The 24,110-nt window shown below is 48.7% G+C and overlaps 7 protein-coding genes across 9 annotated transcripts; 2 read left to right on the forward strand and 5 right to left on the reverse strand.

The window, feature by feature from the left end:
* Positions 1–6,643: 6,643 nt before the first annotated feature.
* LOC112341994 lies at positions 6,644–7,438 on the reverse strand. Its single transcript, XM_024663073.1, has one exon. It carries the CDS (start codon positions 7,436–7,438, stop codon positions 6,644–6,646), a length of 795 nt encoding a protein of 264 aa, XP_024518841.1.
* A 212-nt stretch (positions 7,439–7,650) lies between these two features.
* Positions 7,651–8,563, reverse strand: LOC112341979. Its single transcript, XM_024663034.1, has one exon. The coding sequence runs from the start codon at positions 8,541–8,543 to the stop codon at positions 7,755–7,757; it is 789 nt and encodes a 262-aa protein (XP_024518802.1). The 5' UTR covers positions 8,544–8,563; the 3' UTR covers positions 7,651–7,754.
* Positions 8,564–8,727: 164 nt separating this feature from the next.
* On the reverse strand, positions 8,728–10,179 carry LOC112341995 (pentatricopeptide repeat-containing protein At4g02750-like). Its single transcript, XM_024663075.1, has one exon. It carries the CDS (start codon positions 10,177–10,179, stop codon positions 8,728–8,730), a length of 1,452 nt encoding a protein of 483 aa, XP_024518843.1.
* A 608-nt stretch (positions 10,180–10,787) lies between these two features.
* Positions 10,788–11,740, reverse strand: LOC112341980. The gene is made up of 4 exons (XM_024663035.1): positions 11,643–11,740; positions 11,461–11,569; positions 11,289–11,398; positions 10,788–11,100 (listed from the first exon to the last, which is right to left on the reverse strand). The coding sequence occupies exons 2-4, from the start codon at positions 11,545–11,547 to the stop codon at positions 10,935–10,937; spliced, it is 363 nt and encodes a 120-aa protein (XP_024518803.1). The 5' UTR covers positions 11,548–11,569; positions 11,643–11,740; the 3' UTR covers positions 10,788–10,934.
* Positions 11,741–11,924: 184 nt separating this feature from the next.
* LOC9650450 (anti-sigma-I factor RsgI6) lies at positions 11,925–14,732 on the forward strand. Of its 2 annotated transcripts, XM_024663033.1 has the most exons (8): positions 12,099–12,308; positions 12,392–12,426; positions 12,510–12,732; positions 12,852–13,030; positions 13,103–13,201; positions 13,261–13,407; positions 13,463–14,104; positions 14,195–14,732. In XM_024663033.1, exons 1-8 carry the CDS (start codon positions 12,128–12,130, stop codon positions 14,531–14,533), a joined length of 1,845 nt encoding a protein of 614 aa, XP_024518801.1. In that variant the 5' UTR covers positions 12,099–12,127; the 3' UTR covers positions 14,534–14,732. The 2 variants fall into 2 exon arrangements, with proteins under 2 accessions (XP_024518800.1, XP_024518801.1); XM_024663032.1 differs by having other exon boundaries at positions 11,925–12,308; positions 12,852–13,201.
* LOC9650451 (sulfate transporter 1.3) lies at positions 14,707–17,836 on the reverse strand. The gene is made up of 13 exons (XM_002989318.2): positions 17,714–17,836; positions 16,999–17,426; positions 16,716–16,923; positions 16,484–16,655; positions 16,355–16,420; positions 16,185–16,298; positions 16,019–16,135; positions 15,843–15,969; positions 15,502–15,788; positions 15,251–15,441; positions 15,113–15,198; positions 14,968–15,044; positions 14,707–14,901 (listed from the first exon to the last, which is right to left on the reverse strand). The coding sequence occupies exons 2-13, from the start codon at positions 17,378–17,380 to the stop codon at positions 14,755–14,757; spliced, it is 1,974 nt and encodes a 657-aa protein (XP_002989364.1). The 5' UTR covers positions 17,381–17,426; positions 17,714–17,836; the 3' UTR covers positions 14,707–14,754.
* Positions 17,837–20,870: 3,034 nt separating this feature from the next.
* On the forward strand, positions 20,871–22,963 carry LOC9650452 (protein trichome birefringence-like 14). 2 transcript variants are annotated; one of them, XM_024663024.1, is made up of 5 exons: positions 20,871–21,233; positions 21,313–21,411; positions 21,555–21,602; positions 21,663–21,864; positions 21,927–22,963. In XM_024663024.1, the coding sequence occupies exons 1-5, from the start codon at positions 20,981–20,983 to the stop codon at positions 22,795–22,797; spliced, it is 1,473 nt and encodes a 490-aa protein (XP_024518792.1). In that variant the 5' UTR covers positions 20,871–20,980; the 3' UTR covers positions 22,798–22,963. The 2 variants fall into 2 exon arrangements, with proteins under 2 accessions (XP_024518792.1, XP_002989318.2); XM_002989272.2 differs by lacking the exon at positions 21,313–21,411.
* Positions 22,964–24,110: the final 1,147 nt, after the last annotated feature.

Here is a 24,110-nt window from a genome sequence, read left to right on the forward strand (position 1 = left end):
CTCAGGAATCGGGAAGTGTCTCGAGAGTCAGGAAATAGGGAAGTGTCTCGAGAGTCAGGAATAGAGAAGTGTCTCGAGAGTCAGGAATGTGGTCTGCAGGTCAGGAATCCGGCGAGAGTCAGGAATGTGGCAAGAATTGGGGGATTCCTGACAGTTTTCACCTTTTATCCTATAGTGATTTATTATAGGATAACCATGAAACGGAACCTAAAGCTTTTATATGCCACATATCACATATAATATGCCACATGCTATGTGTCCAAAGATAGCAAAGTGGAACTTGAGTTTCAAAGCCTTGGGCCACTAAATGAAGGTATGGAGCTAAACTCCCAAGCTTACAACTAAGGAGCAAAAGAACCAGAGCACACAGTAATTCCTGAGTGTTCAGCCCAAACAATTAAGGGATAAGAGTACGGAGCGATATTCAGTTTTAAAGTTTCTAGCATCCCAATGCTAAGACTAGTACACAAAATAGAGCCAAATAGAGTTTGGCACTATTTCAACATACCGGTGGCTTAAAGTGAGGATATGGGTACTCCATCAGCTAATATAGTATGGAACTTAGGCTTAGACTCAATCTGTCTGGATATAAAACAAAGATAAGCATGTAAATAGAAGCTAAACTATGCCTTAGATTGATCGGCCATACCTAACTTACCCACTATCTTTACTATACATTTAGAACCCCCTACACCCCCCTTGAGGAAGGTATGCTTTGGGATTTCACCCTTAATACTAAGAGTTAATCTTTGGATAAGTTTGAAACTTATTAAATATAGAATGGTGCTAGATTGTACATTTGAATATAGGAACAACACCATCGTATTCAGAATGATCTCTATATTTCATAGATATGCCAAATTAGCAATTCTAGACACTTTCATAAATAGCCAATAGGACCAAATAGAACTGTTAAAGTGTGGCACCTCAATCCACCTCTTCTCTATGGCTTTACTCACGTCCTAATCTTTCTCTCTCCAGGGTACAAAGCACAGAACCCTTGATATTTCACCCTTACAAAGCTTTTATATAACCATTTGAAATATTCTCTCCCTCTCTCAAAATGCCCACAACTATAATTGGGGTGTAGGAGTAGGAGTGAGAGTAAGGAGAGTAGGAGTAAGAGTTGGAGTAAAAGTAAGAGGAAGAGGAATAGGAGTGGGAGCAGGAGTAAGAGTAAATTGCTACAACTACAGCAGGTGACTATGGTGGATTGTTACAAGCTCTAATGTGGCGAGAATCCATAACCAAACTGAAGAAGTCTGATGCCAAGAGCTGGTAACTGCTGCAAATGGTAGAAACAAGAAAAGACAAAAGAAAAGAAAAGAAAGAGAAAATGCTATAAAGGTGAAAAAGAAAATGGAGTGTGAAGTTCTAGGTTGGGAAAACCACATGGGAAAAACTCTAAACCAAGACTGGATGCTCAAGTCAAGAAACGTGAAAAAGAGAGAAAAATAAAGAAAAAGAAGAAAAAAGAAGGAAAACAAGGCACGAACCCAAACTCTAGCCTCATAAGTCCCCAAACTGCCAAAAAGTTCCTTGAACATGCCTAACTCACCCCTAAAGTTCTAGGGAAGAAAGTGAAAGAGATGAAGATTGTGGCCCAAAAGGTGATGGGATGAGTGGAATGAAGGCCGCATTATGGTAGATGATAGAGAAAAAGACTATGCGTGATGTGATGTAACAAGATTGGAAGTAACAGCTAATATGCCATCAGAATTTAATGTAGTGCATGGTGCAACCCAAGATGAAATGGCTTTTATGGCTAAACACAGCTAGAAGTAGATGGATTGAGGATTTTTGTCTGCTCCATTGATGAGTGTTTGGATGCCTGCAAGCCCAACCGACTGAAGAAAAGAGTTGGATTGTCCTTGGATTTGCCGCAAGTTTTTATGTTGTGATGGTTTGAGTTGTATCTTTTGTCTCTGACGTCCAAAAAATGTGATTTTTGTTGCGTTGTATTGTTGAAAGTCTTCCAGATAGAGTGATGTTGAAAGATCCCAAATAACATATATGCATGGTGTGGAAATGATGAAAAACCGAGAGGGTATTTGTGATGATGGAATGCAGTGATTGTGAAAGTGAATAGAGTGATGATTTATGAATGTAAGTGGATGGAAATGAAGAAAAGGATGTATTCCTGAAAGTGATAGAGACAAAAACCTGGGAACCAAGGGGAAAGGCCAAAAGATGAACAAACTCCCAGACGAGTGGAGTTAAGGCCATCTCAAGGCTGAAATCCAAGCTTGAGCTTGTGTTGGTACCTGATAAGACATGAGAAACAAGTGAAAACAACAAAGAAAAGAAAAGAAAATGAAAAGAAAGGAAAGAGGTCACCAGATGGCCTTGAGGTGGCTGTGGTTATGAGCATGGGGAAGCTCATGACCATCCTCAATGTTGAGCAAAGTTTCCTTGCCCTTTCCATAGGGTGCTTGCTGCAACATGGCCTTGAGCTTGAGAAAGCCATCATTGGAGAGAGGGAGGGTGAGATCTCCAGCGCCCTCCACTCACAAGGAGGCAGGCATGACAAATTTGCTTGCATCAACCTCACCTCCCGTGGTGCCAGGACTGCCTCATCAAATTGAAGGCAGAGCCTAGGTGTAAGAACCATGACCAAGACACTATTGGATGAAGAATGATCCCTACCACCTCAGAGAGAATTTGAGTGGTGGATTAAAGTAAGTGGTCATGCCATTGGTGAGGATGATCAGCCATTAGCTTGCCAAGGATGAACTTTAAGGTCTTGTTGGAGGACTCTACCTGGCCGTTCGCTTAAGGGAAATGGCTATTACTCAAAGTGTGTTGAACGTCCAACCTTTCCATGAGATGCTCAACAACTTGGCCCAAGAATGCTCCTCCACAATTGGAAATGAAGACTACTGGGATGCCGAATCTGCAAAAAATTGATTCATAGAGGAACTTTGCTGTGGAAAGTTGATCTGCATATTAAAGAGGAACTGCTTCCACCCACATTTGCACACAGTTTCTCTTTAATGGATAAGAGTTGAGAATCTCTTTTCTCTTTGCATTATGTGGCTGGATTCCATCACAAAAGATATCAAAACAGAGGAGGCAGCCTTTGGTGATGCCGAACTTACACTTCACCGGGTTGAGAACGAATTGATGATGTCAGCAATGGAGGAAAACTTGCTCCAAGTGGTGAAGGTGGTCATCAAATGTGGTGGAGGCCAGGCAGAGATCGTCCATGTATACTTGAAGAGTGTCCCTCAGAATATCATGGAATGCATAAGTCATAAACCGCTGGAATATGGCTCCTACATTGCAAAGCCCGAATGGCAACACATTGTATGCAAATACCCTCTAAGGTGTCTTGAATGCTTTGAGCTCACGACCATCTAGATGGATGAAAGTTGGTTATAGCCCAAGAACCCATCCATAAAAGAGTAGAAGTGACGGCCTACTAACTCATCAATGACAGAGTCCACAAAAGGCATGGGAAAATGATCTCGTAGTGCAAAACTGATATCACAAATTGCTTGTTATAATTATGGCAGATTTTTTTCTATGTATACTCCAAGATGTAGAAGCAATGAATTTTAAAAATAATTTACTTATTTATTCAATTTAACTAATTAAATAAAGGCAAAGACATCAACTTTAAAGTCCTTGAGCAACAAAAAAGAAAGATATTCCAACTTTATTCACCCTCCTTTTATCACTGGTTAGGGGTATTTAACGTTACCATTTTACTTTAAAGTATGATATTTCTTAGGGTTCTTTAATGTTTTGAACGAGGCGGGAGCTTTGATCGTCGATCGCGGCGGCGAGCAATGTGAAGGAGTGGAATGCGGGTAAGAGAAGAGGGTTGATGATCGATTATGGGGGAAGGTGTGAGCTCCTGCGGCCGAGAGGAGTGATCTACAAGAGGAAGAAGAAGAAGAAGACGAGGGTTTATAGAAGGAGCAATGTGACAGCGGCGGAAGATTTCGTGGCTTTTGTTCGAGAGAATCATTTGCTGCAGGGAGAAGAAGCGTTCCCGGCGGTTGTGGCAGATCATCCTCACGTCTTTTATGGGGGTTTTCGCTTCCTGATATGCACGAAGGAGCACAGTGCCGATGAGATCAACTCGACGCTACCTTTCAACGTTTTCACGGATGGTTCTTTCATTTCTGCCCAGAACAAGGCTGGCTATGGCATTTTCTACCGCTGCCAGGAGCAAAACCACTGCTTGGCTCGGAATGTGATCGTTGGGAGCACCATTACTTTCCAGCTGAGCTCGGATCCATCACGGCCCATGCCACTAGAGATCGATCTCTCAACTCACAAAGTGTCATCCATGACGATGGAGCTGCTTGCGATCCTCGAAGGCATTGTTTACGTCCAAAGCTTCTGGAAGCAGACGAGCATTTTTCTCTACACGGATAGCTTGGAGTCGCTCTATCTGGTGGAAAAGTTCCAGCGCAAGCCATCCAATCTTCGCTATCACGTCTACGAGAACATCCTCGTTGCCATTGCTGCCGCTGCTCAGCAAAGCAAAGTCCAGCGAATTCACCTCTTCAAAGTGAAAGCTCATGCCAACATTTTTGGAAACGAGGCAGCCGATCGTTTAGCTCATATGGGAGCGGCCTCGGGAAGGCCACTGCAAAAGTTTATCATCAGCGATCAAGGCACGACGTCGATCAGCCATGGCACTCAAGCTTTCTCGGGCTCTGGTTATGGTGGGACTGGCAATCGAGGAACAACGACCAGCCAAAGAACTCAAGCTCCTCCGAGTGTTTTTCCAACTCCAGTAGCGACCTCTTCCGAAGTGGACGTTCCACGTTTGGCACCAACTCGAGATCATCTTGGAAGTACAAGAAGCTGTGATCCACCACCTGGACCGGTTGATGTTGCGGCCACCGTATGTCGAGCTTGGCTTTGGGCCAAAGCCCAAGGACGTGGTGGCCAAACGCAGCCAGTGACCAGGGAAAGAGATCAAGGACTTCCTTCGAATGGTAGAAGTTCTGGTGTTCTTCAAACTCCTCAATCTCAAGCTCGTGGAGGTCATGATCCTGTTCCTCCAGCACCGTCCTCGGATAAGGCTACGGTTCCCCAACCTCGAATGCTGCCACATGACGAACGACGTGGTGCCAAAACGACGCCAAACGTTTTCTCCTCTCGGCAGTCTGTGACTAGTCCAGCGGCCACAGATGTTCCAGTTCAAGGAAGTCGGGCAGGAGCTCCACCTCGACCGTATGTTTTACCAGTTCCTGCCACTGACAAAGCTTACGTTGAGGACACCATATATCGAGCTTGGCTTTGGACCAAAGCCCAAGGACGTGGTGGCCAAACGCAGCCAATGACCAGAGAAAGAGATCAAGGACTTCCTTCGAATGGTGGAAGTTCTAGTAGAGGAACTCCTCAAGCTCAAGCTCGTGAAGGTCATGATCCTGTTCCTCCAGTAACTTCCTCGGATAAGGCTGTGGCTCCCCAACCTCGAACGCTGCCAGATGACGAACGACGTCGTGCCAACACGACGACAAACGTTTTCTCCTCTCGGCAGTCTGTGACTAGTCCAACGGCCACAGATGTTCCAGTTCAAGGAAGTCGGGCACCAGCTCCATCGCAGTCTATAAGTCCTGATCCTATGCTTCAAGCAGCAGCTCCGACACCTCAATGTCCTGTAAGTTCCCGCCATCCATTGCGTTTACGCCATCAAACGCCGAATGCTGTGGGTATCAACTCTGATGCTCGACCATCTCAGCAGGTTTCGGAACTAGTTCCTGCAGCTCCAACTATTCCGGACATCTGTGGAACGTCTAAAGCAAGTACTGCGAAGATCGAGCCGAAAGGTCGAAGCATAAAATCTCCGTTCGGAGGAGTTACTCAGCAATCCAGTGCTGCAGAACTGATTTGCTTAAGCGACGAGGATGATGCTGGCGACATCAGCGACGATGGCTCGGGAGACGCTCAGATTATCTATGTCTCCTCGGACGACGAAGTTAACGGTGACGACGACGACGAGGTAGTCATTGTTCCCGCAACTCTGGATGACTCCGACGACGTAGTCATTGTTCCCGCAACTCCGGATGACTCCGACGTGACAATCGTTCCTGCGACTCCGGAAGAACAGCTCCGCAACGTTTCAAGCAGCAAAATCGAGTCCACTTCACCTCCAAGGAGGTGTAAGATCTCGCAGGAGGAGATCGACAGCTTGGCAAAGACCTGCGCGGAGCAAGAGTTTGGAGACAGGGAGATGCAGGAGATCTGGGAAGCTTTTCGCAAGGAACGCGACGAGAAGAGATCAAAGTCTCAGGCAGCCAGCAGCAGTGAGGTTGTGGAAGTCATCTCCCTGGATGACGAGCCTGCCAGCGTGTTGACATGGGACGAGTTCCAGACGCTCTCCACGGCTGTGGGAGCTGATTTCTACGACGATGCGGACCTGGTCTGGATTCGAAGGAACTGGAAGGATGGTGCTCGAGCTCTTGGCTTGGAACACGAAGATCATCCAGTCGAGCGGGATCATCAAGAAGATGAAGCAGTGGTAGACAAGGATAGCGACGAAGAGGTAGTGGAGCTCATTCTCACGCATTGGCCGGAGGGCGCAAAGGCACTCGTCGCGTGAATCTCGCCATGTTTATTTAAGGTTGAAGAATATTCTTTGAATATACAAGTATATGCTTTCCACAATCTTTGGGAAGAACTATGCTTGATCATCCCACGAATTCGTCCCAACTGGGCTGTAAAAAGAAGCTCTTTTCTCAATCAGAAGATACAGTGTGGCACACGCTGCCATTAGCAAAGAAAGATGAGAGCTAAAAACCATCGTCGCCACGGCTTTGGATTTGTTGGCAAGCTCTTGGTTTGCGCACTCGATCCGAATGTGGCCGTGGTGACTGTTGACTTGACAATCTCGATCCAGGAACAGCGAAGGAAAGACAAATACCAGCGAGAGTTGGAGCAGCCAGACGCCCTGAAAGGCGATAGAGATCGACCTGGAAAGCTTGATGGTGGTCTGGTGGTGTCGCACAAAGATCTCGCCCAAGCTTGTAAGAGCGCAAGCCATGACGGTGATTTGCAAGAGAGCGTGATAGTGGGATTCCACACCCGTGTCATCCAAGGAATGCCAGTGAAAGAGGAGGAATTCCTGGGCGAAAGCAGCTGCTCCCATGAGATCCGCGAAGCCACTCGGCAAGCTTGCCTTCCAGCGTAGAGCGAGTCCATAGATGAAGAACGGAAGAGCCATGGCTATGTGCTCCAAGTCCGGAAAGCTTCGCGTTGGCTGGACAATGCAGTGGAAGGCGATGACCGCTGCGCTTCCGAGAAGGGCAATGTAAGACTCGACTCGCTTTGCAAGGGCTAGCAGTCGACTCTCTTTGAGCTCGTTTGATCCTCGAGGAGCTCCTAGGCAATTGGTGACAAAGAGGGAGATCCCGTAGAAGATAAAGCCGAACGCTGGGATCCCATGACTCAAGAACACCACCAAGCTGTTTGCCATTCAATCAAGAAGAGTATACTGTCAGCTCCGATCGAAGTTCTGGGCACTGCAGTCTTTAATCATCAATGATTCCTCTTGCAAGTAAAAAACTAGATCTTGAGGGAAACGTGTTCGTCCGGACGTGCGTATCAAATTTGATCGTGGGGATGATTGGTGCCAGTTCTAACTACACGCTAGACAAGATTCCAGTTAGAACCATTCTATGATATGCGTTGCTCGGAGCGTTTTAGATTGTCATTGGATTAGTTTAAAGAATCTAAAACAGTAAAGATTAAATACGAACTTTGCAGGTTTCCACGATCTCTTTTTCTTTGCTTTAAAACAAATTAGTCAAAGCTCTCGTCTCTTCATCTTCCAACGAGCCAACAGGGCAATATCTCATAGCGTTTCTCTCAATCCAAGCATAAGCTATAGCACTTGCTGCCATCAGCAAAGAGAAGTACCAACTAAAAAGCAAGGTCGCCACAGTTTTGGATTGCATGATAAGCTTCTCGCTGCTGCATGCGACCTTCTGGTGGCGATGAAGAAACAATCGGCAATCTGGAGGCAGGAACTCCGAAGGAAACACAAGCAGCAGTGCCAGCTGAAGCAGCCAAACTCCCTGAAAGAGGATACAAAATGATCTTAAAAGCCTGATAGTTAGCTTCCTGTGGAAAAGGGCCTCGCCCAAGCACGTAAACATACAAGCGGCCACAATGATTTGCAGCAGCGCATGATAGTGTCCTTCCACGCCTTTGTGATCCGTGGAATGCCAGTGAAAGAGGATGAATTCCTGGGCAAAAGCAGCGGCTCCCAGGAGATTTACAAAACTATTTGATAGTTTTGCCTTCCACCGCAGAGCGAGTGCGTAAATTATGAAGGGAAGAGCCATGGAAATGTGCTCCACGTCGGGATAGCTTCGTGTTGGCTGGACAATGCAGTGGAACACAATCACTCCTGAGCTCCCGAGGAAGATGCTGTAGAACTCGATCCGCTTTGCGGCAAGTGATTGAGATTCATTGTTGTTTCGTCTGTGAGCTGCAGCTGTGACAAAGAGCGCGAGTCCCCAAGAGATGAATCCAATCGCTGGAATGCCATGGCTGAGGAACGCCAAATATCTTTCCATCCCGAAAACTGAGAAAAAATGCACTAAGTTGCTCCTAAGATCTGATAGATGACAAGGTTTACCAACTTTCTTGAAATTCAAACCAACTGGCTGGAAAAATGATCCATGATATAGTCTAGTATATCTTTCCCTCGCAGATAAAGTCTTTGTAAAGTTGTTTTCTAAGAAATCCTGTTTGGCAGGACTATAGCTCCTGGAAGATGTTAGAGATGAAGACGTATGGAGCGGGGTTCTCTGGATCGAGAGTCATGGCCCTCTTTGTCGCTCGGCTCCCTCGATCCACGTCTCGGTGACCCTTGCAAGCACCGAGAAAGCAAGTCCAGTCCCACGAATCCGGGAAGAATGGCATCGTTGCCAGTAGCTCCTCCACCTCGCCAAGGTATCCCGAGCGACACAGGAGATCGATCAGGCACCGGTAGTGTAGCTTGCTCGCCGGGATTCCAAAGTCCGAGACCATGGATCGAAACGAGTCACCAGCATTGCGGAGTTTTCCTCCGTGGCTACATGCGATGAGGTTGCAAAGGAAGGCAATCTCGTCTGGAGGATCGCCCAGGAGTTTGAGCTCTTTGAAGATCTGGATTGCAGTAGAGGGATGGCCGTTTTGAGAGTACGCTGCAAGGACGGCATTCCACGAGATTGTGTTGCGCTCGTGCATTCGATCAAAGATCTTGAGTGCTTGATCGAGATTTCCGTTTTGAGCGTATGCGGAAAGAAGCCCGTTCCACGAGAAAAGATGGCGCTCGTTCATTGCATCAAACATCGACTTGGCCTCCTCCAAATGCCCATTTTGCGCAAATCCAGAGAGCATTGCTGTCCAGGACACGGCATCACGCTCCGGCATAGAATCAAACAGAAACTTTGCCTCTTCCAGAAACCCCTTTCCCGCATACACAGCCAGCATAGCCGTCCAAGAAAACAGGTTCCTCTCGCGCATAGAATCAAACACAGACTTCGACTCATTAAGATGCCCGTTCATGGCATATGCTGCAAGCATTGCGGTCCAGGACACGAGATCAAGCTCTGGCATGGCGTCAAAGAATTTCTTTGCCTGGAACGCATTTCCAGTCTGCGCATACGTCGCGAGCATCGCAGTCCAGGACACAATGTCCCCCTCGGGCATCCTGTCGAACAAACGTTTCGCTTCGGCTAGATGCCCTTGTGCGGCATTTGCGCAAACAATAGCCGTCCACGACTCGAGGCTGTACTCCTCCATCGACGCAAAGACCTGTCTGGCGCCCAAGAGATCGCCGTTTTGCGTGCAAGCTGCCAGCATCGCGTTCCACGACACCAGGCTCCACTCCGGAATCTCGCCGTAGACGCTTTTGGCTCCAAACAGATGCCCATTCCGGGCATATGCAGAAAGCATCGCGGTCCACGACACGAGGTTCCGCGCCGGCATCTCGTTGAAGCGCTGCTTTGCCGTCGAGAGATCCCCGGCAAGCGAGAAGGCAGTGAGGATCGTGTTCCATGTCACAAGGTCCGGATTGGGCATTCGATCGAACGTTTGCTGCGCGAGGTCCAGCTGCCTGCTGCGGGCAAATGCGGCGATCATCAGGTTCCAGGTGAAGGTGTCTCTCTCCTGCATCGAATCGAAGATCTGCTTGGCCTTTCCTGTGCTGCCGCATCGCCCATACATCTCGATGAGCTTGTTGTGGACGAACACGTCGTGGGCGTCGAGGAAATGGCGGATGTGCGAGTGGAGGAAGGTTGCCGCGGCGGGGCTCGAGCACTTTTGGAGCAGCTGGATGCACGCGCCTCGCTCCAGCAGCAGCATCACAATTTAAAACGGGGCAAATGCAAATGCAAATGCGCCATCGAGATGCGGGGAGACATTTGCGGTGCTGCCATGTTGATGATGCCCGCCATGGAGGGCGACATGCGTGGACGTACAAATCAAGTATGAGGTTGTTCCCCAAACCCAAGAAAGACTAGTTCTAATCACTCATTTGGTTTGCCAATTAGCAAAGACTAGTTCGGTTATAATCATCAATATTTGTACTTTTTACTAATCAATGTTTGTTTTATGTTTTTTCTATTTGATTTTATAATTACAAAATATTATTTCCAAAAAATTACACAAGAGCAAATGGTCTGGATTGAAATCAATCCGATGGATATCAAAATTTCATAAATAACATAAATAGCATTATTGCTCTACACTTTGGACTTAGACCTCATAATTTCAAATTTCACCAATATCAAATAAAAAATAAAGTTTTGTGTAATAATTCTATATTGATAGAATTCATCAAAGGGCTTACTTTCATTTTAATGAAGTCAGTTAGTCCACAACACCCACACCACACCACAACCACTAACATTAAGCAAACAAAACACTAAAGGTTAAACACTGTAAGCCAAATTAACCATAAAAAATTGGAAATACTTGCCCTAAATCTGAAGGCATTGATGGAAAAAGGTAGTTTCAAGCTGTGTGGTAAGAAAAGTTGCCACCCTCCATGTCTCCTCCCAGTTGCAGCAAAGGCAGCCTTGAGAAAGGAGAAAAAACCTTCCTTTTTCCCCCTCCGCTTTTTCACATGTGTTCACAGCCGCGGGCCTGCAACTTTTTCTCGTGAGAAATTGCTGTATAACCTTTTTGTGCTGGGCATTTTGCAAACATGGAGGGTCCCCTGTGCCACTCTCCCTCCTCTCTGTGTGTCTTGTGTTTGTGTTTGTCTCTCTCTCTCTCACACACACACTGCGCTGACGTTTTACAAAAGTAAGGAGAGAAAAGAAAAATCATACCTTGGCTCGGGTGGGGCTTTGTGTTCTTCATGAAAAGTAGAAGCGCAACCGTGAGATTCAAGGCACACCGCACACCGCACACCGATTTGTCCCGAATCATGCACGCGCGCCTGCGTTCGTTAGTTCGTTCGGCCAAAGGGAAAAAGAAGATTGCAAAATAAAGGGGTCTTACTTTTTGTTGTGCATGGTTGCGGCGAGACGCATGAGCGCCACCGGAAAGAAATCCAGGCATTGTTTGATGTCCGTTGGGATCGCTCATGATTCTCCAAGTGGCCGCCCCACTGCATACATAATAGGCAAGCAAATATTAGATCACAAGCACAGGACGAGGAAGAAAGCAAAGCAACCACTTACTTAGAAAACAGTGCTCGTCTCTTCTTTCTTCTCGGGGATAAGAAGCGTTGCTTGCGCTAATTGCACACTCTTACGGCACGCCAAGTTTCCTTCCTCTTCCTCTTCTTCTTCTTCTTCTTCGCCGCTCAAGAGCTTGCTGTGTACAGCATTCCCTTCCGTCCGGGACCCCACAAGCAAAAGCTTGTTTCCACGGCGCCTCCAAGGGACGAAGAACGGATATATATATATAAACTGCTTCGCTCCATTCCATGACGACGACGACGCCGCAGAACCAAGCACGAAGAAGCGGCCAAATCTGTTGATTGATTCCCTCTGCTCATTGCTTCTACTCCGCACCGAATTCCTCCTCCCTCATTCTTGATGCCACAGTAAAGGAGCTTCGCATTTGCAGCAAGTTGAGCGGCGACACTGTTTGGCCAGCGTTTGTCTCCCCCGCCCCCCTGCTTCTTTTTCTTCCCCTCCCTCCTATAAAAAATCTGTCCTCAATGCTGGAAGAGAGCCACCACTTCAGCTCAATGCCTTCCTCCTCGCTCGTCCTTCCCATCCTCTTCCAGCTCTCTGCATTCTGCCCGCTCGAGACGGACTTCAATGCCTCCTTCTCTCGAGCTGTTGAGCGGGGACATCCTCATCATCGCAAACCAGATCCATCACCACCGGCACCACCAGGTTCGAATTCATCACTCAACTCGTTTCTTTCGCTTCTTGGCCAATTCAATATGTCTAATTGCTCTGCTGTCCTCCTGCCACAGAGCACGGGAGTTATGATCAAACTGCATTCTCCGAGGTGAAACTTTAACAGCTTACTCACTTTGTTTATAGTCTTCAGCAGTTGAGACCGTTTGTTTCTGTTGCTCTGTCCCCACGCAGTGTCTGGCTGCTCCCACAAGTCCCCTGTACAACGGAGGTGTTCTCAAAAACCCCGCATTCGACGCGGACCTTCTCGGCTGGTCCCCATTCGGGGGCTGCACTCTCAAGATCCAGGTCCAAGGCAGGAACAAGTTCCTCGTTGCAACCAATCGGAACGCTGGATTTCACGGCCCCTCACAAGCCCTGGCGAATCTTACGCAGGGGTCCAAGTACACTCTCTCAGGTGCGAAAATCAATGTTGAAAATCGAATCTCTGCTGACAACCAACAAACAACAACATTAACCACCGAAGAAAAAACTCGTGTATACTGATCAATCTCTACCTACTTGGAAAACTTACAGCTTGGTTGCAAGTGAACGGTGGAAGTGATGATACCGCTCCTCTGGTCAAGGCCACCATCAAGGCCAACGGGCAATACATTTCAGCCGGGAGCGTCGCAGCCAGGAACAAGTGCTGGACGTTCCTGAAGGGAGGATTTATTCCCGAGTTCAATGCTTCATCCGCCACTCTGTACTTCGAGGTGAATTTAACGACCCTGTTTCTCTGTTCTCCGTTACCAAACGTGCGCATTTGGTGTACCAATGTCGTGCAGAGCTCCGATCCGAAGGTTGACATTTGGCTGGACAGTGCCTCGCTTCAGCCCTTTTCAGACGAGGAGTGGAGCAAGCACCAAGATATCAGCATAAAAAAGGTGTGCAAATCGAACAAAATGCTAGCTGCTAACCTGTGATGTGCCTGCTGACGTGACAGAGCCGAACCAGATCCGTGACCCTGAGTGTCACGGATTGCAAAGGCCATGGAATCCACAATGCAGACATCCAAGTGGAGCAGATCACTGGCGACTTCCCATTTGGCTCAGCAATTGCATCCACAATCCTGGACAACCCGACATATCAAGTAAGCAAAAAAAAAAATCTAAAAGATACGTTGCTGACTTCGGCGTGCTTGCCAGAAATGGTTCGTGACGCGATTCAACACTGCTGTGTTCGAGAACGAGATGAAGTGGTACTCTACGGAGCGGCAACAAGGCAAAGTCTCGTATGAGACGGCCGATAAAATGCTGGATTTCTGCAAAGCCAACAACATTTTGGTCAGAGGGCACAACGTTCTCTGGAACGATCCACAGTACCAGCCTGGATGGGTGAAAGACTTGAGCGACTCGGAGCTGAGAACCGCCACAATGTCCCGTATAGAGTCCGTCATGAGTCACTACGCTGGCAAGCTTCCACAGTGGGACGTTCTCAACGAAATGCTCCACTTCAACTTCTTCGAGAGCAAGCTCGGCAGCAACGCGGCTGTGGAGATCTACAAATTCGCCCAGGAGATCGATCCTGAAACAACATTGTTTCTCAACGATTTCAACGTGATCGAGGTACCACAGGACTCGATGAGCTTACCCGACAACTACGTCCACAGGCTGCTCGAGATGAAAGCCGCAGGAATCAAAAAGCTCGGCATTGGACTGGAGGGACACTTCTCCGGCAAGCCCAATCTCGTTTACATGCGAGCAGTCCTCGACAAGCTTGCGACGCTGGAGCTCCCAATCTGGCTGACGGAAGTCGATATCATGAACAGTGTTGACAGCGAAAACCAAGTAAGAAGAAACAAAAGCTCTCACTCACCTCCTCGAGGAGCTACTAATGCCTTGTCTTTTCTCTTTTCTCTTTGTCTGCGATGATCGAAGGCAATCTATCTCCAGCAGGTACTCCGCGAGGCATTCTCCCACCCAGCAGTGAAAGGAATCGTCCTGTGGACGGCGCTGCATCCCTACGGCTGCTACCGGATGTGCCTGACCGATCAGAACTTCAAGAACTTGCCCGCTGGAAATACCGTGGACGTTTTCCTCAAGAACATCCGGACAGTGGGGCTGAGCGGCACCACCGATCACGAGGGGAGCTTCAGCTTCCAGGGATTCCACGGCGAGTACGAGATCTCTGTCACTCACAATCGCACCTCCGTCATCAAGCGCCTGGCGATCGGCCCCGACACGGATTCGCAGACGATTCACGTGCTCGTCTCGTGAATCGCATCGATCCCACCGGGCAGAGATCGCGCATTACTTACAAGGGCAGCAAATCGGGTGTCGCGAATCGGTGGCGGCTCCTCCTTGGAACCAAGAACGTCGCCCCAGCCAGACAAGAAATATAGAAAACCCTGGCGAATATGCCACTAGATATTCCATTCGCAACGGCAATAAGATACCATCGCATATTCTTAATTTACATTCAAGCAAAAGTAAGGCCTTTAAACATCGGCTGATTTGAGCAGCCTGGTACACACTTGTACGGCCTGTCCTACCGTTAGGAACACCCATTCTTCGCCCAGTTCTTCCAGAAACTTGGCAATGTGGAGCTTCTCCATGACATCAGAGCCTGGGTTTGCAATCGCTAGCTGCGAAAAAAAAATCCCAAGAGTTTCATCAGGATTAAATGGAGAACTTCGATTTACAGCACTCACTTGTAGGCCTCGCTTCCTTAGTATTTTCAGTAGCTCCTCGAACGCATGGATTCCTGTTGTGTCGATGCTCATAACCGCTGTGAAGTTTGCGAAGCCAAGCAAAGATGAAAGCCTGCCTTGGAGAAGTAAAGCACAAAGTACTTACGTGTTAAGTCGACGATAACGTATTGCAGTGAGGTTCCGTTGGCTTTCTTGATCACTTCCTCCTCTTCGTTCACGTATCTCAAAACTCTGTTGGGGAAAGCTTTCAGTAAGGATTCGGAGACAACTTGAACTGTCAAACCTCTCACGGATGTAGTTAGAATTGGAGAAGTAGATGGCGGCATCAATGCGCACAAGAAGAGTTCCTGGGATTTTGTATGCTTCGGGATACTGCTGGACGTTGCGATAAACAGTAGTTCCTGGTATGTTTCCCAGAACAGCGGTGTGAGGTCGCGTAACATATAATAAAATCTTTGCCATCGAAATGCAGACCTGGGAGAAGTTTCAAACCGGTAAGACAAAATCTCTTTGCGCATCTCAGACTACTCTTACCGCGACGAGAAGGCCAATTTCAACGGAGACAAAGACGACACCAAAAAAGGCACCCATACATGCCAGGAAATCAGACTTGTCAATCTTCCATATGAGTTTTGCTGCCTTCAAATCGATGAGGCTGAGAACTGCTGTTATGATGATCGAAGCCAAGATGCAATTCGGAGTGTAGAAGAATAAAGGTGTCAGAAAACGCAGGACGATCATTACTACTACTGCCATAACTACGTTTGAGATCGCAGTTTGACAGCCAGAGTTGTAGTTCACTGCCGAGCGAGAGAATGAACCTGAAACAAAATCGATCACTTGTTAAGCAAGTCACAATCAATAGAGGGTAGTACCCGTAGTAACGTAGGAAGAAGACAATGATCCGATCATATTCATCGACCCGAGAGCTATCATCTCTTTGTTTCCATCAATGTGGTAGTCTTTAAGCGCAGCAAACGTTCTTGCTACGGCTATAGCTTCCTGAGAAAATGAAAATGAGAATGTCAATGCGATTGGCCCAGTCTTGTACCGTTAAAGCGACCAAGCCGGCCACAATGCCAACTTTAACTCCTTTCAGTGCAAGGTCCCCGCTAAAATGAATCAAGTGAGCCGAGGAAGGATTCAGTCCCTTGTTTATGTGCTTGACCTGAAGTATCAAAATGTAGAACAAAAATAAACGAAGTCCAGCAGCGTACCGTGATAACTCCATGCCTATCAACACGCGTGATTTTCACGAAAGCTGTCGACAGGATAACTGCAGTCAACGGTGCTATTGCCGAGATCCAAAACCAGCTTTTCTTCCGTTTGCTCTGAAATCCAGCAAAGTTAAGAAAGACAGAATGAAAGGAACCTCAATCTGACTTACAATAAACTTGGCAGCGAGTAGAAGCACGAGGAAGAAAAGACCGATGAGGATAGTTTGCCAGTTCCACTGCATCGCCAAACATTTTTAGTGTGTCCGCAGAAGAAGAAAACGAGAAAAAGGATAGAGAACCTGGTGGGTGTGACTAAAGACGGATTTCAAAACTGAGACGATGTCAGTCTTCGTAGTGAAGTCCGTGATTCCAAACAGCCCTTTCAACTGTTGCAGGCCAATAGTGATGGCGGCGCCCGCCATGAATCCAACCACAGCGGCATGAGAAAGGAAGTCTATGATGAATCCCAGCCTGAAATGACGACTGACGTTGTTAGAAACCGTTTTGTCTTCTGTAAACTTAAAGGTCAACCTGAGGATCCCGAGTCCAGCCTGAATTAGCCCCGCGAAAAACGTCGCAGTGAATGTAAGCTGAAGGTAAGTCGCAAGGTCCTTCTTGTAGTTCACTTCGGCATTCAGGAGAGTTCCCAAGAGAATCGACACCACAGCAACCGGTCCGACGACGATGTGCCTTGAGCTTCCTAGAACCGCATAAACGAAAGGTGGAATAACATCCGAGTCTGCAAAACCGAGCTTTAGCCTTTCCATGTCTGGAAGAACACAGGAGATCAAAAGTCAAAAGAGGGAGAACTTACAAAGTCCATACTCGGGCGGGAGGTGAGCAAGCTTGGCGTAAGCCATTGCCTGTGGAATGCAGAGGCTGGCTATCGTCAAGCCGGAGACAAAGTCTCGCTTGAAGAGGTTGAGCCGGTACTTTGGCCCCCATTCCAGGATCGGGAAGACGTAGAGAATTGCGAGGACAAACTTCCTCCCTTTGGTCTGGTTCTTGAATTGGAGGAAAGGATCGTCCGGGAAGAACGTCTCCTTGATCGTATCTTTGATGCCACTGTGGAGCGGAGTGCTAGGAGGAACGCTTACTTTGTGAACAAAAGGGAGTTCTTCCGGGCGCTGGCCATCGCTCGGCTTTCGGGCTGCTCGCTCCGAGTCGCTGTCGTCCGTGTGGACTGACCCCGCCATTTGATCGAGCTACAAGCGAGAAGGGATCGACAAACTCCTCCTAGACCTGGCGCACACGGAGAAAGAGAGTTGAGATTCTCGCTTTCGATGGGTGGACAAGGAAAAAACCAACAAAAGAAGTCATATCATATGCGAAGACGCCAAGAGCACTGCCAAGAACAGGAAACGAAATTTCTCAAATGTACGTCCCAGTCGGGAGGTCCACTGAAGCCAGTCTACACACGGCGCCGCCGCGACCTTTATTTCAACCACACCGACAAAAGAGATCGATCAATCCACGCGATCGACCGATCGATCTCAAAACTATGATCCAATCCATGCATGAGCACTCACCGCGATGCCCAAGCCTGCTATGCCAATCGATGACTCGATCGCCTCGAAGCACACGAAGAGATCGTTTGGCGCCTGGCCACAATCTTCCGACAGTGCTATAAATCCCTTTAGGTCGCAAGATTTTTGTAAAGCCCCGTGTTAGGGTTCTTATAAAGAGGAGAGATTGCCAACTGTGACGAGGACGAAGAGTGAAAGTCGTCGTCCAGGGCATTCAATGAATCTGGTCACATTGCTGCGATTCAGCTGACTTTACCCTAGAAAAAAAAAGTATTGTTAGTTGGCACGTCAGGCTAAAGTTGCGCAGACTTTGCGATATATCAAGCCTCTCCTTTCGGGCAACCAAAGATCATAGTATGGTCCGATTGTGGATATTTTACGAGGGGCGGGGATGACACCAACATTGCGTCGATCGCTTCCGAAAAGAATGCTACCGACACAACTTGTTAGTTTGTCAATGTTGCGATCGAATCTATGTTGTGTCTTGACATGAATCGATCCGTCACCTTGGATAAAACGAACCAACACGTAACATCAATGGAATACCGTTAGACTGCGACCGCCAAACTTACGACCGTGGCGACTGCACCACACATTCCGTCTTCGTCTTCCAGTCACCTGGCCTTTCCTTTCCGGAACTCCAGCTTTAGCGCCAGGAACAAAAAAAAAAAAAAAAAAAAAAAAACATCCTCGTTTGCATGCCTTCCTCGATCTTCGGCTCTAAGTACCAATCTCTGCATGCGCGCTTGATCGATCGAATCCATCGTTCCCAGCATGCCTGCGTCGATCCTGGAAGCTCCTCTTCTCGGAAGTAATCACCAGGATCACGATCACGATCACGATCACCACCACCACCAGGACGATCTAGAGGAGAACGATCGGTTCCAATCACGCCACCGCCAGAGAGAATGCTGCTGCTGCTCCAAGGAATCCCGATCATCGCCCAGTTGCAACTCCATCTCCACCGTCGCAAAGCTCGCCGCTTCCTTCTTCTGCGTCTACAGCGCCATGGACGCTCTCTCCGAGTACATAACCTCGCTTCTCCCTGGCCACCTCGGCGACAAGTCCCTGTTCCTCTTGCAAGCATCTCTCTGTGCCTCCACTCTCGCGGCCCCGACGATCGTCTCCTCCATCGGCGAGCTCCGCTCGATGATGCTGGGCGGCCTGGCTCACGCGACGTATCTGGCTTCGCTCGTCAGGCCAAACCGGTCCATAGTTCTCGGCTCCAGCGTCCTGTGTGGCTTTGGAGCGAGCTTGACTTGGGTCGCGCAGGGAACCTTTCTCACCAAGTGTACGCCACCTTCCAAGCGCGGCCTCTTCACCGGAGTCTTCTGGGGGATCTGCTCGCTCTCCAGCATCGTTGGAAACTTGGCGGCGTTCATGGTCTTCAGGTTTCTCTCCCAGTCGGCGATGTTCGGCCTGGGAAGCGTCAGTGCGACCGTCGGTGTTCTCGTTTTGCTCTTGGTCGATGATGTTGAGCCTTCCAGTCGAGCGGCAAGTGATGATCTTGACAAAGTTGGTCACCGGGTTGACAAAGCCGAAGTCTCTGGCGGTGGTGAAGAGAAAGTTGACGAAGAGTCGATCAAGTGTTCCGCCTGCTTGGAGGATCTGGACCAAGACGTAGAGAAAAGCCGGACCTGGCGGACGCTGCTCCCCTTCGTTCTTCTCTTGCCAATAACTTGCTACCTGGGCTGCCAAACAGCGTTTTGGAGTGGCGAGTTCACCAAGCTTTTGCCAGCAAACGCCATCGGAATCGTCCTGTTCTTCACGGGAATCGGTCAAGTGATCGGATCCTTTTTCTTGAGCTGGTTGTCGGATCTCCTACGTTGTGGGACGCCAACTTTCTTGGTGGGAGCAACAGCCAGTGGAGCAGGACTAATGGCTTGTTTCCCACTCCAAGATCACCGGCGTATCTCCAGCTACGAGATCGGCTGCTTCTTCGGGATTCCATTCTTGGGAGCACCGCTGCTGGCTTACGTCGCTGGACTTCTCTTTGGAATCGCGGATGGCGTTCTCACGAGCCATGTCTTCGCCATCACTGCTAGGATCTTCCACGGCCACAAACCCGAGATCTGGGCTGTTTTCAATCTGCTTGGTACCGCTGGCGCTGCCTCCACCTTTTGGATAGGAATCCTGTTCCCGATCTCCAAAAACTCTGGGATCGCACTTCAAGTCTGGATCCAGCTCGCAGTACTCTTGGTCGGTAGTCCCCTGTACGTGATCCTTGATCTCTGGTCTTCTGCCAAAGTCGTGAAAAGGCCAGCGCTGGAAAACAAGTCAGTGGTGGCTGTGCCTGTAGCAGCTTGAAGATGACAGGCAGTAGAAAATGCTTGTACTCTTTCACTAGAAAAGAATCACGGCAAGCGCTAGGAAGCTCGCAGCAAGAGAGATGCACTCTACCTATCCTAGCAAAAATTTCTAAAGAGAATCCAAAAGGGAGAAGATCGGTGTCACCAATCCTCCATCAAAGACTTAGAAAGAAAAATATTATACATGGATGCAGCGGTCATATATCTACACGATGGTGCAATGCAGGCGATCGGCTCACCGGAATTTTATTCTGCTGGAGAAGAAGAAGATTTGCGTCGCCGGATCCCTTGCTTGCCACTGGCGGCATTAGCAGCGAATGCGCCCGGCTTGTAGTATCGCGGCGTGTACTTCTTGCCCTGGATCCGCAATTTTTCCATCTCAGCTAAGATGTGGCTCCTGGTAAGATCGCTCCTGGCCTCGGCGCCGTCTAGCACTAGCGAAATAAAAAAAATTCCGCGAAATATCGAGCAAGATCCACAAACCTGTGACCGATGAAGGAGGAACTGGCATACGCACTGCCATGACGACGAAGCACAGTACAAAAATCAGCGCCATGACCAGCAGCGAATCCCTCCTCTCCATCGCCCCCTCGAAACAAAACCCTAGACGCGAAGAACACGGGATTGGAATATGCCTCGCGCAAACCGGCTGAACCGGTAACCGGCCGTTACACGACAGGTAGAATGAATATTCGTATGGATATTTCCATTTTACCCTACGAATCCGGCCGTTAGGAAACAGGTGGCAGAGAATATTCGTATAGTACGTGATTGCAAAATCTTACCGTTCTACAGTTAATGGCTGGAACGCGTAGCGAGTAAAAATATTGATGGTATACCTGTCTCATGAGCTTCAGTTGTTGCGTTGGTTTGCCTTGGGTCTGGGCTTCTTTGTTGTCGTAGCTAGGGTTTGTGGCGGGGGCGAAGATTTCGCGCAAGCGATGGCGGATTATCGGCAGCGATGAGGTTCTTGGCGATCATGGTGCTGATCCCGGGCGAGAAGCTGAGAAAGAGGGATTCCGATCAGCATTTCAAGGCGGTAGGAGGCGGCGGCGGAGGAGGAGCGATCTTGTATGGGATGCGAGCGAGGCGCGCGCTTGTCCTCATGCTCGCGGTGCTGTGTGGATTCATCGTGGTTTTCGGGTGGGAGGGATCGCCGGCAGCGAGTGTGCTCGGATCGAGAGCATGGGGGCCGGGGCTTCGCCTGGAACTTGGTACGTTTTGTCCAGCTTTTTGGATTCTAGGCTGAGCATTCTTTAGATTTTTTTCTTTCACTGGCATTCATGAATGTAGCTTTGTTTGCGGGGGCACTCGATCTATCTAGATTCTCCAAATCGATTGCTGTCTCGCACGATGGCAGCATCATGGAGTTGCTAAATAGCACGGTTTCAGGTCGAGCAAATCTCTCCACCTCGAATTTAAAAATCTAGAACCGCAAAACAAAACAAAAAAAACACACTCCTAGATCTTATAGAATGTTTTCGGTTCTAGCGATTGTTCCTTTCTCTAAAGTTTGGCTGTTTACTTTTACCCAGAGCTTGCTACAAGGAAAGCGTCTCCTGTTAGGGAAGTTTACAAGCAAGGTACTGAACTACTTAATTTGTTTTTCTTTCGTCTTGTCTCTAAACTATTCATTGTTTCAGTTCCACAGTGTGATTACTCAAAGGGAAAATGGTTGAACGACTCGAACAGACCACTTTACTCGGGCGAAATGTGCTCGCAGTTTCTTTCCTCGATGTGGGCCTGCAAGGTGCAGGGAAGGAAGGACTTCGATTACGAGAAGTATAGATGGCAACCTCAAGGATGTGATCTTCCGCCTTTTGATGGCCGGGTTTTTCTCTCAAGGTAAATAATGCTTCTCTAAGTGTGTTCTTCTTCTACTAATAATAAACATCATCCGATAACAGATGGAAGAACAAAACAATCGCTTTCGTGGGGGATTCTCTGGGCCGGCAACAGTTTCAGTCACTTTTGTGCATGATAACGCGAGGCAAAGACGACATGGTAGCGACCGATGCTGGACAGGAGTATGGTTTCGACAAGCGGCCTACGTGGTCTCTCCGACCAAATGGCTGGGCATACAGGTTCACGGAAACGAACACCACCATCCTCTTCTACTGGTCAGCAAGTCTCTGCAAGATCAAGCTCTACAACGCGACCGATCCGAGCTCGGCTGCGGCGATGCATCTGGACAGGCCGGTGGATTTCCTCAAGAGGAACGTAGCCCGGATGGATCTGGTGATCCTCAACACGGGACACCACTGGAACTCGGGGAAGATAAACGGGAACAAGTGGGAGATGTACGTTGGTGGGAAGAAGGTGGCGCTCAAAGGCTCCCGCTTCGCATCGGTGAGCTACTCGCACCAGTTTGCGGTGAAGAAGGTGGTGAGGTGGCTGGACAGGCAGATCGGTGCTAGGCCGGAGCTCCGAGGCGTTCTCACAGCTCTCTCGCCCAGGCACTTCATGAACGGGGACTGGAACTCGGGTGGGCGCTGCGACAACATCAAAGCTTTCGGGGTGGACGTCTCAAACAGGCCGTCGAGGGACGTGCTGTCCGAGGAAGCGGTGGCCAACACCAGGGTGGAGCTGTTGAACATCACGCACCTCTCACAGTTCCGGGGAGAAGCTCACCTCTCGCGATTCACTGCGAATGCCAGGCCGGGGATCCAGGACTGCTTGCACTGGTGCTTGCCGGGAGTTCCAGACGTGTGGAACGAGATCCTCAACGCGCAATTGTTGGCCAGGAAGGAGAGAAAAGAGGAGGACGAGGTGCTGTGATCGAAGAAGAGACTCCTCGTCTTTTTCTTTCTTTGTTTTTTTTTGCAGTATAGCTCGAGCGACTCGATTTATCTTGTTTTTTCGATGCTAGAGCTTCGTTCTTAAGGTGATCCACCATGGTCCTCTGTGATAAAAGATTATCGGGCCTCCTTGGGCGCCCTGGATACCAAGCGCTATCCGGTCACTGGCAAAGAGTTCCAGGAAAGCATTTCCTCCTCCTCTAGATCATTGGAGTCGTCTTCTGGATTCGATTGGTGGATCGATCTTGGCTGCTTGGCTTGTTCTTGGTGGCAATGAATGGGGGAGAACGTTGAGGAAGAAGCAGACCATCCCGGGGCCGCGAGGATGGCCAGTGCTTGGAGTCTTGACGGAGATGGGAGGCCAAGCCCACCAAAAGTTGGCCAAGGTCGCCGAGAGGTACCACGCCAAAGAGCTCATGGCCTTCAGCCTGGGGAACACGAGGACGATCATCACTAGCATGCCGGAAGTGGCACGAGAGCTGCTCAACAGCTCCGAGTTCGCGGACAGGAGGCCTCTCAAGCAGTCGGCGCAGCAGCTCCTCTTTGGACGAGCAATTGGCTTCGCTCTCTATGGAGATCACTGGCGTAACTTGCGAAGGATTGCATCCAACTATCTGTTTCCTCCATGCCAGATTGCTGCTCACAAACCATCTCGTCAGGCAGAGACAAGCAGGATGATCGAAGCAATGAGTACCTTTGCAACCGACAACCACGGCCTTGTCTGAGTCCGAGACTTTCTCCAGCGAGCTTCGCTTGAAAACATCATCCAGACGATGTTTCTTTGATTGATTTTAGATACAGTATTTGTAAAGGAAAAGGTGGAAAGAATATTATCATCTAGGAAAAGGTGTCTTAGCAGTATATAATGAGAGGTTAGTATAAGGGCTACCTAAACTTTCGCGAGAAGATCAGGTGTGGTGTAGAGATGCTCAGTGATCAGCTGTGGATGAATAAAGGAGTGATGGACTTCACAGGGGCAGCAAACGAATCGCGCAAAGAGAGAGCCTGGTATTTGCAAGAGGAAGAGCTGCTCTACAAGCTCTTTGGCGAAGTGGAGTCGCGAGTAGCTAATGATGATGAGGAAGGTTGTGAGCGCGTTTCTGGGAGTGGAAAGACGAGTGCCGTGGATGAGGAGTTCATGCGAGAAGAGGAGGAGCTTTCTTCGCTCTTTGAGGAAGTGGCCTGGAAGGCAAACCATGAGGTGGGCGATGAAGAAGAAAACTCGACGATTCTGAGAGAGGTGATGGAGCTGCTTGGTCTCACAACCAAAAGGATTTCCAAACTGTAAATCTC

This window comes from Selaginella moellendorffii, unplaced genomic scaffold, assembly GCF_000143415.4.
Source record: "Selaginella moellendorffii unplaced genomic scaffold, v1.0 SELMOscaffold_96, whole genome shotgun sequence".
Lineage (NCBI taxonomy): Eukaryota > Viridiplantae > Streptophyta > Lycopodiopsida > Selaginellales > Selaginellaceae > Selaginella > Selaginella moellendorffii.